This window comes from Mustela putorius, unplaced genomic scaffold (genome assembly GCF_011764305.1).
Source record: "Mustela putorius furo isolate JIRA1106 unplaced genomic scaffold, ASM1176430v1.1 tig00003846_pilon_pilon_pilon, whole genome shotgun sequence".
Lineage (NCBI taxonomy): Eukaryota > Metazoa > Chordata > Mammalia > Carnivora > Mustelidae > Mustela > Mustela putorius.
The window spans coordinates 8,147,183-8,162,055 of NW_025421999.1; the positions used below are offsets into that span (position 1 = coordinate 8,147,183).

Below are 14,873 nucleotides of genomic sequence, written 5' to 3' on the forward strand. Positions count from 1 at the left end.
GTACATCTATCCAAATTAAATTACATATAAGACTATTTTACAGTATATAACAAAAAGTAATAATGAAGTTAACGACTTGTATCTAGTGTGTAATTTGAAAGATTCTCATTTAAAGATAATTCATGCATGGGTATGCATAGTATAGCATGAGAAAGAAAATTTGTATTGGTTGAACTTGTCACACTAAAATATGTGCTTTAAAAACATTGGTCAGGGTGTCTAGGTGGCTCAGTGGGTTAAGCATCTGTCTTCAGCTCAGGTCATGATCCTGAGATCCAGCCCTGCATCCAGCTCCCTGCTCATCACCATGGAGTCTGCTTCTCCCTCTCTCTTTGCCTCTCCCCCCATTCATGCTCATTCTCTTTCTCAAATAAATAAAATCTTAAAAAAAAAAATCAGTCAAACACTGTCCTCTGATCTGCTAAATAAGTTACTACTTTGTAAACAGAAGTAGGAACTGGACTTAATGAATTTGCTGATGTTCTGTTCCTACAAATAGCTAATGTACCATTTATTATTTAGCAGTTGCAGCTTCCTAGGTTTGGCTATGTTTGTTAAGAACCAGAACTGAATCTAAGAACTTACAGAAAGGTGAAGCTAAAAGAGCTATTAAAGTAATTACAAAAAAAAAAATTGTATTTTTAGGATTTTTAAAAAATTATTTCAGATTCAGGGCACCTGGGAGGCTCAGTGGGTTAAAGCCTCTGCCTTCTGCTCAGGTCACGATCTCAGGGTCCTGGGATCGAGTCCCGCATCGGGCTCTCTGCTTTGCAGGGAGCCTGCTTCCACCCCTCTCTGCCTGCCTTTCTGCCTACTTGTGATCTCTGCCTGTCAAATAAATAAAATGTTTTAAAAAATTATTTCAGATTAGATGACAATTTGGCTAATGTTAGTAATAGTTCAGGTACTTCACATTGGTAGCCTGAAGTTAGGCCTAGTGGGGTATTTTCAAAATTGGGTTTTGAGACTACCAATATGTTATTTTACTCTTGGCCAAATTCTTTAGATGTGTGAAGGGCTAGTGTGCTAACTAGAAATTTAGTCGGTGATGGTAATAAGTATCCCCTTATGGGCCCTTTTTTCTCAAAATGCAGAAAAATTAAAATTCTGAAGGATGCCTACAATTTACTGTTCAGTGGGAAATTTTTCATAAATCATCATAGTATGTTAAGCAGTTAAAAAACATAGGTTCTGCATTTCTTTTAAATCTTAGGCCACTTATAAATTCTAGAAAAGCACTGATCTGTAAAATAGTAAAATTTTAAACTACTTACCATCAGAAGACATTAACTCATCAATGATATCTCCACTAATAGTACCTGCTGGAAACAGAAATGTGATAAAGTTTTGTTACATTTCTGTTCATATATTTTAATAGTAAAAGGCAGTTATATTTAAATGCATATATTTAAACAATTTAAAAAGCACCTTGATTAACATTTTTAAAATAAAAGAACTTTATCGAAAGATGCCTTTTTCATGAGTATCAACTCTGCTTGGCATTACTTTTTCTTTTTTTTCCCCAAAGATTTTATTTATTTATTTGACAGACAGAGACCACAAGTAGGCAGAGAGAGGGGGAAACAGGCTCCCCGCTGAACAAAGAGCCCAATGTGGGGCTCGATTCCAGGACCCTGAGATCATGACCTGAGCTGAAGGCAGAGGCTTTAACCCACTGAGCCACGCAGGCACCCCATGCTTGGCATTACTTTTAAATGTCCAAACTCAAGATGTAGATCAAAGGACTCATCATCATTCTCCCAAAACCAACTCCTCAGTTTTACAAAGTCAGTGGTATAATTCTCCCAGGCACCCAACCTTAAAACTTCAATTTTCCATTCCTCCTGTTAAATTTATCTCCAGATCTCACATATCAAAGTTATTTCATACTTTGTGTAAACAGAGTTTCTCAAATCCTCTTTCCAATCTTGTTACCACCCATTTTAGCTTTAATGTTCTCTCCTGGCTGCATAACTGCAGACATCAGATCTTCAATCTCCATTGCCTCTAATCCTTCTGCTTCCCAAAAGCATCTTCCCTGTGTTTCCTGTGCTCACCAGTGTACAGTTCTAAGTATGCTACTTCCCTGCTCACAAATCCTCATTGGCTTATGGGCTAAAGTCCCAACTCAGTCTGATATTTAAGGTTCTCTCTAATCTGTCCCCAAATTATTCTCTCTACTATTTCCAAATACAAAGCTATATACAGAAATTTTTTAATGCTTTGTGGAGGCCAGTGTACTAATTGTGTTAAACCACGTAAAATGTGTCTGTCTTTATACATCCCCCATTAGATTATAATTAGATCGTAAGCTTCTTAAGGAATACACTTGCACTGTGCACCCTCATTCCATACCTGAAAGTATAGAAATAGGTACAGAGGAAGTAAAGGAGGACAAGAAGCTGAAAAATACTATGTCCAATTAGATCTTTAGAGCCTCATTCTTTTTTTTTTTTTTTAAGATTTTATTTATTTTTTTTTGACAGACAAGAGATCAGAAGCAGGCAGAGAGAGAGGGAGGAAGCAGGCTTCCTGCTGAGCAGAGAGCCTGATGTGGGGCTCGATCCCAGGACTCTGGAATCATGACCTGAGCCGAAGGCAGAGGCTTAACCCACTGAGCCACGCAGGTAGCCTCATTCTTAACTACTGTGAACTCCCAGAGTAGTAATACTTACACCACATTCCACTGAGACAAATGCCAAAGGTAAAAATAAACATGGGATTGTACACAATGTAGTTCTTAATGATCTGCATTATTACATCTAGACTGGCATGACTAAGTCATTCGTTCGGCAACCATTGAGAGAATACCTGCCATGGGCCTTTTATTTGGAATCAGTAAGGAGTTGCTAAATACCTAGACACGTAACCGTGGAAAAAATTAAGTGCCCAAGGAAATTTTTATAGTTTAGATGTTTATCCTATTCCTGATGCCCAGTTTTTAGAGTTTTAGTTACTTTCATTTCAGATTAAACAACCTGGGAAGGCAAGATTCCCAAAATTAAGGTTGAGACCTTTTTTCAACTTATAAAACTAAGCTTTCCAAATAAAAAGTATAACAATAAGGGATATGAAGAAAGGAGACAAGCATCACTATACTGTACACCCATCTGATTTTTCTTAAAGGTAATTAGAACACATTTCAGACATTCATCCTAGAATGGCTAAGAGAGAAAAGGGTCTTTCAAAGTAAACCTCTGATAAGAAAAAACAAAAAACCTTGACATATGTAAATAATGAAAATGGGGAAAAATGAACAAATTTCAATTAATTCCAAATGTGAATCCTAAGGAAAATTGCATGCATAGGCCCATTAACTATGTTTTCCTTGGTCACTGTTTATAATTGTACACAGTCATGGGCACATTATACTGCATTCAACTGTATGTGTCTGAATACTCAATCAGCTTGTATGTCTACGTTACCTAAGAAACAAATCCATAGTAGTATAATTAAAGGTAGGATCTGTTTTTAAATTTTCCTCATAATACCTGTCCCAGTGCTGGGCATGCAGGAGACACAAAATACTTAACTAAGCTTACCATTTTGCCTCTTGGGTTTGGTAATCGCGTGAGTAACCAGAGCTGACAAATTCAAAAAATCTCACCAACTTGTTTAATACGGTATTCATAGTCTCCCTTCTGACTTTTTAGAACAAAGGCTCTAGACCCACCTGATGATAAGTCTGTGGCTGGTGTTTGTTGAAGATTTTGGCTTCTTTCAGAGGCATGTTGCTCAGGCAGATTCTGAGTTGCTGTGTTGGATTTCTGTGGAGTCACTGGAGTGGAGGGCTGAGAGGAGGGTTGTGTGAGGTCATCAGGTGGGGGGACAGGAAAAACCACAGGCTTAGACGAACTGGACTCTTTATTTATAAGCAGCACGTGGATAGGTCCTGAATGACTCTTTAGATTGATCTGGTATTTCTTTTGTCCATTCTGACCCTTTAAAGTTATTGGGTATAAACAAATGAATAAATATTAAAATTTCCAACTACCTTGGAACATTAAAAATTAAGATAAAGCTATTAGGGACTAATTATTTTATAGCATAGAATTATATATAGCAGAGTCAATAAATGTCTGACTCAACTCGAAAATGTTTTGGGAAAGACCCAATTTAAAGCAAATCTGTTACTGTTGATATTGAAGTTGAACTTTTTCCTCAGGATTGTTATATCAGTTACAGATACAGTAATTTTAACTGATTTTTTAAAGAATAGTGACTGTTTATCATTGCTCATTCCTTGATATTTTCTAGATCAAAATCAAACTTAATAAAGCTTTTAATCAAAATGTTAAATAATTCAGTCACTTCTATAATCTTACTAAAGTCATCCAAATTCAGATACCAATACTTTCAGGTAGGAAACTTGAAAGCAGTAATTTGAAAGTGTTCACACCCAGTTAGCTTCTTCAGCTGATAAGAAAACATTTGTCCCTCTTGAGACAGTAGATCAATTTTAAGGAAACTTATCCTACATACCATTTCTGGAATAGGTACCTCCAGCTGTGTCCCAGAAGGCGCCTGAATGGCCAAAAGTGTATCACCTGGTGAAAAGAATGGTTTTAAACTTTAGAAAATACTATTGATCTTGGAATATAGTGGCAAGAGTACGGGCTCTGGAGTCAGAATGCTTGGGTTTGAATCCCAGGTTAGGTGACATTGGGCTTTGATTCCTAATTCTACAAAATGGGGGAAATACAATTTACTGCATAGATCTGAGGATTGGATGGGGTAATACATGTAGTAGATCTTAGAAGAGGGTAAATACTCAGTGTTTGCTCTGTTATTCTCATTAACAAATTCAGATCAAGTGAATTTTGCTTTCATTCAGTCTTGTATAAGGTCTGAAATCCTTGAAACCGTTAGCCGCAAATAACATTGTCTACTTGAGATTTTTAAATTACTTAAGTGACTAACGGTACTAGAGATTATGTACCATACTGTGAAATCTTGAGCTAAAGTGAACTGAATTTTAAAGCTAAATTCAATAGCAGACTGTGTGGAGTTGAGGATTAAAAAAATACTTTCCCCAAACTTTCTTAGAAAGCTTAGGACAGGGGTGCCTGGGTGGCTCAGTCAGCTAAGCATCTGCCTTCGGCTCAGGTCATGATCCCAGAGTGCTGGGACGAATCCCTACATGGGACTCCCTGCCTAGTGGGGAGCCTGCTTCTCCCTCTTGTTCTGCCCCTCCCCCACTCATGTCTGGTGTACTCCCTTCTCTCTCAAATAAATAAAATCTTAACAAATAATAATAATAATAAGGCAAGCAAGCTCAGGACATATGGTGGCAGACTAAAGCCGTAAGTCCACACATAGTGTGAACATAGTCTTGGAAAGCCAGATACCACTTGGCAAGGTGCTTGCTTGGTAGATCTTTTTTATGTGCATAATATACAAGACTGTTTAATAATCCATGCATAACTAAATATAAATATGTATACAATATTTCATTTTACTTGGGTTATGATTATGGGAATACAGCCTACCTCCTGCTATAGTTATTAATGTACTGTATTGTCCTTTCAAGGGGAAAACAGGGAGCAGGGGATGGAACAGGGTTAGGAATAATTGTGCTGGTTATACAATGGATTCACCTAACTCTGCCTTCATGCTTTCTTTGAGTTCATTTGTGACCAGCACACTTGCTGCACACAGTTTCGTAAACAGTGACAAGAACCATGTTTGGTTCAAATTTGGTCACTGACACTACAAATCTATGACTTTGAGACTTGTTTAGTCTCTCTCTGACTTAGCTGACCCTCCACCACACAGTTTACACCTACCAATGCAGTCAATGAAGTAAAAACTGAAAAGCAGTTATTGTCATGAGAACAGAAACAAAAGCAGCCTGTAACTACAGAGCACTGTAGGCTGACACAAAATGTCCACAGTTCCTGAAAATAATGACCTCAGGTGAGTGCCTGGGGAAAGCTGAATCACTCTACTCTAAATACGTCGATCAGAGGAAGAATGTTAGAACAAACTGACTAATGGTACTTACCATTAAAGCAATTACAGATGTCTTCGTGAGTTACATAGGAAAATGTACTGTCATAAGAGTTAAGGAACAATATGTATACCATGGTCTCTAGGCATTTAAGTTAAGATAATAAATTTCCAGGCCAAAACAACATGACCAAATGCATAAAGGTGCTGCTACATATGCTAAGATAAAAAAAAAAAAAGGTCTTCAGTTTGGAAAGGCAAAGACAAAGGTCCAAAGAGGAGTGCCCATCCTTTCCTCCGAGAAGAAATCACTTTCGATTTTCTGGGAGAGGGCCTTTTAAGAGAAAGATGGAAAACAGTGCATATTGCTCATGGAGACAGACGGCTTCTGTAGGGGAAGGTATTGGTAGGGAAAAGCATGCCATTAGCAGTGGAGAGTGACCAAACTGAGAATCTCCCTGGGTCATGGTTTAGGGAATGGGAATGGCCAGATTCTTGGAATGCAGTGCAGCAAAGTCCAAGATCAACTAATTCAGTGGTTTCTGTATCTTGGGGCTCCATCAGGCACTGCTTGAAAATCCCATTGTTATCAAACTGTTAAGGAGCTTTGATCCGTAGAAAGGAAATAGCAATTGAGATCATGGACTTATTCAACAAATTACAAAACACATAAAAAATTAATTGTATAGGGGTGCCTGGGTGGTTCAGTGGGTTAAGCCTCTGCCTTCGGCTCAGGTCATGATCTCGGGGTCCTGGGATCGAGCCCCACATTGGGTTCTCTGTTCAGCAGGGAGCCTGCTTCCCCCTTTCTTTCTGCCTGCCTCTCTGCCTACTTGTTATCTCTCTCTCTGTCAAATAAATAAAATAAAATCTTTAAAAAAATTAATTGTATACATCAGTCGAAAATTCCTGAGAGGTGGTAGAAGATAAATGCCACTAAAAGATTCCCTAAGAGTGGAGGCAAGTTTACAAATCAAGAGAAACATTGGTATTTGAAAGAAAAGTGATATTTAAGCAACACATGAAGTATATCACTAATTTTTCCCCCACATAATATGATAAACACATAAGCCTTGGTCCCCAACCTCAAGCATGTACTATCTTTGAGTTAATATTAGGCAGAAAGGTTCCTGGATTGATTGCAGGCCCATGATATTTTATTTTCAAGCCAAAATTAATTTTTCAAAACTTTGAGAGTTACTGAATTTTTGCTACTTCACAACACTGAGCATAATTATTTAAATATACCTATGCATTTAACAATGACTTCTAATATTCAGAGACCCCCCTAAGCCCACTTTAGCTAGCATATTGCATCCTATCAATGGTAAACTGAAAGTGGATAAACTTTTTTTCTCAATACAACACATGAATAATGTTAACAGATGTAATATGTACTTTAAGAGGTAAAAACTTTTCAAATATCAGTATAAATTACTAGAATGACTTTGTAAAATTAAAATGCTATGTTCACTTACAAAACTTTTCAAAACACTACAATAAAGTAACTGATCTTCAGACTGGATAATACAGAAATACAAACTCTACGCCCCTATGGGTAACTTATTTAAAAGGATATCTATTATTAATGGAGTCGTCCATCACATTTTTGATGCTTTGCTGTAGCCACAACTTCTGCTGATCAAGTTCTCTTTCCTTCAGTTCCAGATCTTCAATTTCAGCTTTAAGATATCTTAATCTGTCTATGACTTCTTTAGTATTACAGCCAGCACCTACACCTCTTAAAAACATACAAGAATTAATAAAGCCAGTATCAGGCCCAGGTTAATATCACTTAATTTTTATAGTAATAAACACTGACTTAATTAGTAATTTTTCAAGACAAAAAATCCTTATAATCTCCTAAAAAAGCAAGCATTAAAATCCTTAGACAATCTAAACATCATACCTCTGAATATATTTGCTTAGAAAATTTATTGACAAGAACAACCAAATTACAAAAATTCTCAATATTTTTGCCACACAGAAAAATGAAAATTTTTATAAAGTCCAAAAAAAGTTCTCGATATGTTCTAGAATGGTGTTTGTCATCTGAAAGGACAGGCTGGTGACTGGCATCAAGAGGATGTCAAAGCTAACAGTCCCACCTGGAAGTGCCATGACAGACCAAGATGCTGGTAAAATAAATTGCGACCTTTTAATATTTTGGTGAGACTCTGGCTTTAAAACAAAACAAAACCAAAAACTAAGGCCAAAGAGGACAAATCTGCAGAACAGAAAATATTTTTTACTTTCGAACATACAACCATACAACAGCTAACAAATGACAATACGCATTTCAATCAACTACCCTATATAAGGTACATATTCTATACACAGGACATAGTTCCTGTTCTTAAGAAGTTGATATTAGTTAAGCCCCTGAACACTTGGGCAGAGAGGGATTAATAATACAATGCAGTATGCACTGTATGTCAAATGAGTAGCCTGAGGAAGAAAGCAAGATTTGAATGTTCAGAGTATAAATCAAACAGTGGACAGAGTAAGGGAGTGTGCCAATAGAGGAGTGCCATTTGCAGAGGCCCAGAGCTGGGTCCGGGGAAAGACAAGAGGCCTGGTGAGACTAGAGGGCCAAGAGAGAAGATTTAGGAGAGCTAAACAGTAGAAAGTGCACATTTCCTGGAGTGTTAGGAAGAAAAACAAAGGTTTTAGAGTAGGGTACTGGTTTGTACCCAGTACAAACTTACTTCCATTGTATGCTATTTTTTGACTTTTTCTCAATCAGGTCAATTCCCTCCAAGACATTGGTGATATCGTAAATTCTTCTTTTTTGTCTCACAGCCAAAGTATCTGCAGCCTGTTTTTAAAAAGGTGAGGGGGGGAGAGGGGGAGACAAAGGACATTGAGATAAGGGACAATTCATATTTTAAAGCCAAAAAGGGTTGATTAATAAGTTCACAGCATGAGAGCCCAATCCCAAATTTGACCTGGTCAGTTGCTTGGGAACAATAGGTGGGTATGTTCAAAGCATCTCTCAAACATTGCATATACCAAAGAAATTATCCCATTTAAAAGCTAGCAGATGTTAGAGTGGAGGAAAAAATATATGAAGGGTCATGACATAAAGCCCACAGAAATAAAAGAACACAATTAAGAATACTTCATGTCACGTTATGGACTAGTCCTGAGGGCGAGTACTAATTGTCTACCCATGTCACTTCCTATTTCATTTCTCTGTTCATAGACAGTCTTGTCTAAAAACAGCCTTAATTGTTTTTTGAAACTTTGAAAAATTATATCTCAGCAACCTGTTAATAATTAAGTCTAGAGATGTGGCAGGGTGAGGGGAGGGATTCTAAATTATACATACACTTGTAGTACCGAAATATATTATCTACATTTTTTAATCTCACAATGAAAATGGAAGAGTGACACAAAGTATAAAATCAACAATAAATCAAAAATCTATAGCACAAAGTTGTGGTGCCAGCAAATATAATACAAAAGCTTTGTAGTCTGACTCAAAAGTAAGGTCAACAAAAATATTCCATGCTACCATGTTATGAATAAGTGCAGGAATGCTATACTGTTTCTCTAGTTGGTTACCACTCATATTTCTGAGCTTTTCTCCAATGGCATAGACAGAACCTTAAAAAAGAGTCTATCCGGGGCGCCTGGGTGGCTCAGTGGGTTAAGCCGCTGCCTTCGGCTCAGGTCATGATCTCAGGGTCCTGGGATCGAGTCCCGCATCGGGCTCTCTGCTCAGCAGGGAGCCTGCTTCCTTCTCTCTCTCTCTCTGCCTGCCTCTCAGTGTACTTGTAATTTCTCTCTGTCAAATAAATAAATAAAATCTTTAAAAAAAAAAAAAAGAGTCTAACCTACAGCTCTTTTTCAGGGTGAATTAGACAATTACCTATCTTGAACATGGAGTCGTGTGGTAAGAGTCATGGTAGTAAAGAAAAAACACATTTATGTCCTTAACAAAATTCTGCACATTATCCAAATTAATGAACAGAATTTAGTTTCATGTAATTGGTTACCAGCTCTCCCAAGGCATCACTACTTTCTTGATTCTTTAAAAACACAGGCCACACACACACACACACACACACACACACACAGACTGGGACAGCATATTATTTACAATCTGGACCTTCTTTATACAGGAGCAAGTGTAACCAACTTCACAGGCATTTAATGTTGATCCTTTTTTTATACAGAATTTATTTGAGGTGTGGCAAAATATATTGTAAATTGGAATACAGAGGTTCTGCTTTGTAGCAAATCCAATGACTATTGATTTTGATACTGCTGAAATAAGTTATTCATGCATATAGGTTCTGTCTGATACAATTCACAGCCTAAGTGATTAGTTTCCAATAAATCAGAAAAGAAGGAGGAAGGCAAACTCTGCTTTAAATAACCAAGAATCATTATAGCTTATAAAGATACTGTTTAGCATGAGGACTGATTCTGTCTTAGCATTTCTTCCAGCATAAAAAAGTGGGACATCTGAGGGCTAAAGTCATGTTAGAACGGGTGAACAGATGATAGTTACTGTACATGATGTTGTACTTGTAGTGCCTAGCGGGGTAGACTCTCCAAGACTTGTCAGTCACTTGGCCTTTTATTTGTTTGTTTGTTTGTTTGTTTATGTTGATTCTATCAATTCATGTATTGTCCTTCCAAAATACCAAGTTACCACTGTCCGATTAATCATTCAGGCCTTCAGGAAGGGGATTCATGCCTCAATCAGTGGACCAGGAAAATAAGTAAGATGTGGCAGAAAGAATGAAGAACCAGAAACCGAGGCTCTGAGTCCCCATTTCTGACTGGTTCAGTTCCATCTCTTCTACAAACCAGAACATTAAAAGTAGGACTAGGCATGGTTTCATTGATCTCCTCTTCCCTTGTCCTTAGCAATTTCCTTCCTGTTTTATTGACCTTCATAAACTTGCTTGAGTTTGAGGCTGTTTTTCTAAAGAGCAATAATCTCCTGCCAAGTTAACTGTAGAAATCTAAAGCTGAGGATTTATCTCTCACTTCCCTCTGAAAAGGCCTTCTTGAGAAATGACCCAGAGAACTTCAAGCCAGCTCTACGTTATCCGTATCTATGTACTCACACACAGAAGCCTTCAGAACCATAGCAACAGCTCGCCAGTTAGGGTATTAGGACTTTTTGTGTGAACCAGACTGCAAGAGCTCTCCAAGGTCTTCAGCCAAAGAGCCATCAGGGCTCACTTTTTAGATCAAAAATTTTTTAAGGTTTATCATCTCATTTATAATTCATTACTGTTTAACATTATAAATTTTAGTCCTATATTTCCAAAACTAAATGTTATTTCTTAAATACTTTTCTATTTAAGTATATAAACACGTAAATGACCACCATGTGCAGAACATTTTCACTTAAAAAGCCTCCCCAGGTGTTTTATTTCAGCAGCCCTGTCAATTTTGGATGTTAGGTTCTGGAGCTTGCCACACAGGGATCCAATCCCAGCACCGCCACTTCCTATCTTCAGCTGGTCTCAGACTCGTGAAGCCCCATTTCCTTTTTTGTAAAATGCAATAGTAACACATCTGAACTGTGGGGATTAAACTAGATAATCTTAGCACAACTGTCTGCTACATAATGAACACATCGATGCTGGAAAGTAACAGCCTCATCATCAAACACAGGTTGAAACCCCGGATCATGGATGAGAGTTTGTGTATGTACAGACCGATCACATTTTAGGTAGTGCTTCAAAAAGTTGTGTGAATTCTTAAAGTTTCATGAAGTAATTCAAGACCTCATACTCAACAGACTCATATACTGCCTCACCACCATCATCCTTCATTTGTTTAGCATCTATGATGTGCCAAGCTTGTCTGTGTCTTATGGATAGAGTAGTAACAGAACAAAGTCCCTGCCCTCAAAGAGGGGGAAGGAGTGCAAAGGCTCTGAAGTGGGAATATGCTTACCAGGATGGTCAGAACAGTGAGTGGGAGGGAGAACAGTGAGAAAAAGAGGGGGGTGGGGGTGGGAAGGAGGGAGACAAGACAGGAGGGAAGAAGGGGGAGTGAGAGACAGCTAAAGATGGTAACAATGGATAGCAAGGGGCCAGGTCACTGGGATGTTGCAGGCCATTGTAAAGACTTCAGACTTTACTCCCTATGAAATGGAAAGCTTTAAGCACATGCTGATTTGATGCCCTGCTTTACAATGTTCTTTCTGGCTATTCTGGGTAGAAAAAAAGAGGCTAGGGAGAAAGCAATGGCAATAATCCATTCAAGAGACGGTAGTGCCTTGGAATGAAGGGGTGTCTTTGGAGGTTTGAGAAATGGTGTGATTCAGGTTGTATTCCAAAGGTATAGCAAGGAGTAGATCTAGACAGCAGAGTCAACTCCATAGTTGTTGACATGAGTAACTGTAGGTGAGGAAGACCGTGTAAGAACAGGTTTGAGGCATGAGAAATCAGGAACTTGGCTTTGGATAATTTGATCTCCAAGGGGAGAAGTTCAGAAGACCACTGGACATGAGAGTGTGTGGGTTAGCAGAGAAGTCCAAGCTAGAGATACAATTTCAGTAGTCACCAGTAAATAGACATTTTAGGTCACAGGACGGAACCCACTGGATTCACCTAAGGAGGTAAGAATAGAAAGAGAATACGTCTAAGGGCAGACCCCAGGGTACACCAGTATTAAAGATCTGGGAATTAAGGGGCAACTTGCCACTGAAGTAAGAGAACTAGAAAGTGCGAAGTCTTGGAAACCAAGGGAAGAGTGTAAGAAAGAATGACCAGGTCAGGTACTGCTATCAGGGTGAGTCAGATGAGCAGTGAGACCTGATCATGGATTTGACTTTGGCAAGTCACTAGTGACCTTGGTCAGAGCTGTCTTGGCAGAGTAATGGAGTCAAAGCTTTAAGGGAGAGATTCCAGCAAAGAGTAGAAGGAAAGCTACAGCAGACAACTCTTTTGAAGAGTTCTAGTGCAAAGAGGAACAGAAGAATGTGGTAGTGGCTGTAGGGGGTTATGGGATCCCTCCAGGAAGTTTTTATTCCTCTTCCTTTCTCTTTTCTTTTAAAGATGGGAGCTAATTCAACACGTAAGTTATGCTGGTAAAAACCATCCAGTAACTGTCCAGTAACTGAAGAGGGATAATTAACCATGTGGGAAAGAGAAGGGAGCACGGTAGATAGGCAAGAGAGAATGTGAATCAGATGAGCTGATGATTAGCCTTAGATAAGAACAACAAGGCATATTAATAACTGCATTCCAGCCGAGTATTGGGTGGATGTAGGTATGATAATAGACAAAGGAGGGGGAGAGTTTAGACATTTCCTTCTGGTTGCTTTCTATGTTCTCAAAAGTGGAGGTTGGTGGCGGTGGGTAGTGAAGAGGGGAGGGTATGTTTAATCATTTAGAAGAAAGAAGAAAGATGAAATACACATCCAGGAGAGTAAGAGTAAATACTGTAGAAGGAATGCTGACCCAATATTAGTCCTCTCACAGTTAGTCGTCGTGAATCTAAACTGAGACCCATGAGCATCAGTGTGCACTTTTCTCCAGCCCTGGAGAACAGCCTGGGTACTGATGAGGGGCAGGCCAGAGAGTAAAATGGGTACATCGTCACCCCATGCTGCCACATGGCTACTGAATAAACACACCTGTGCATGTATCAAATTTACTTTAAAAGGTTCCATTTGCTATTATAGATCTGACCTATAAAACACAAAGGAAACATCTATACGTACGAAACCAACTCAACTGGGGAGAAAATAAACAACCATCTGTAAGAAATGCATCTCCCCTCCAAACAGTAAACCCTTTTCTAAAAATATGTCACCAATTGCAAACAAAAGTAAAGCGTGGGATGCTTTTTTAGAGGTGGGCAAGATAACTCCGGAGAACTGAGAGAGATTGCATGAAAGTGCTAATAAAGGCTCTAAGAATTTCGTGGACCCACCCCTTCACTTGAACAAATGAGTCCTCTAAGACCCAGTGTCAACTCTGGGGGAGGGAGGGAGATTATGCGGTAGGTTTGTTTGAGTTAAGATTAGTTGCAGCCCATTTGTTCAACAGTGTTCTTCTGATGGAACATGATGTTGCATTCAATTGCGCTCACAGACCGACAATGACTATGGGAAACATCCCGTCTTTCAGGTTCTCCATCTGCAAACCAGGTACTTGACTCTGTTCCAGGACCCTGACTGTTAACACATGTGTACTCAGTGTTTCAGCTACTGTGCTTCAGAAACCAACACTACAGTCAGTGGGGCCAGAATCCAAAAGTAGAAAAGGTGCCAGGGAAACACTGTATCAAGTCGGTTAGTTGTATACACATGTGCACACACATGCAGATCATAGGATGCTGACAATAATAAGGTGAAAACCCAAGTGATGCCCCCAGGGTGCCCAGAAAATATCTTAAAAACTTTTTAAAACTGAGTGAATTCATTTTCGACTGTGCCATGTGGTGTTTTCTGTTGATCTCCCTTATGATAAGGTTTGGACTGATTATTAGCTAATTTCAAATACAGTTAAAGGTAATTAACTTGGGGCTCCTGGGTGGCTTAGTGGTTTAAGCCGCTGCCTTCGGCTCAGGTCATGATCTCAGGGTCCTGGGATCGAGCCCCGCATCAGCAGGGAGCCTGCTTCCTTCTCTCTCTGCCTGCCTCTCTGTCTACTTGTGATCTCTCTCTGTCAAATAAATAAATAAAATCTTTAAAAAAAAAAAAGTAATTAACTTACAGAAAGTCTGATTTCAAATCACAGCTCAGAAGAATCATTTATAAGCCAGTAACAGGATAACTATGTAATAGGATCTTCCAAAGAGTATCATCTAATTTAATGCTCACACCATTTTGTTAAGTAGGTATAATTCTCCTCATTTTATAGAACACAGACTCATAAAGCTAACGGATAATCAAATGGAATTTGACAGTAATGATATATTCATGAAATAAGTTTGTGGCAAAA

At 38.6% G+C, this 14,873-nt stretch overlaps 1 protein-coding gene across 2 annotated transcripts in view; it reads right to left on the reverse strand.

The window, feature by feature from the left end:
* Positions 1 to 14,873, reverse strand: part of E2F5 (E2F transcription factor 5) — a 29,832-nt gene that overhangs the window by 872 nt on the left and 14,087 nt on the right. Inside the window, exons 2-7 of one of the 2 annotated variants that reach the window (XM_045063156.1) lie at positions 8,658 to 8,767; positions 7,529 to 7,690; positions 6,005 to 6,048; positions 4,483 to 4,547; positions 3,674 to 3,941; positions 1,275 to 1,319 (exon numbers count right to left, since the gene is read on the reverse strand). In XM_045063156.1, the coding sequence (XP_044919091.1) occupies positions 1,275 to 1,319; positions 3,674 to 3,941; positions 4,483 to 4,547; positions 6,005 to 6,048; positions 7,529 to 7,690; positions 8,658 to 8,767 (694 nt within the window). Of the gene's footprint in view, positions 1 to 1,274; positions 1,323 to 3,673; positions 3,942 to 4,482; positions 4,548 to 6,004; positions 6,049 to 7,528; positions 7,691 to 8,657; positions 8,768 to 14,873 lie in introns of both variants that reach the window. The other variant, XM_045063155.1, reaches the window with a different exon arrangement.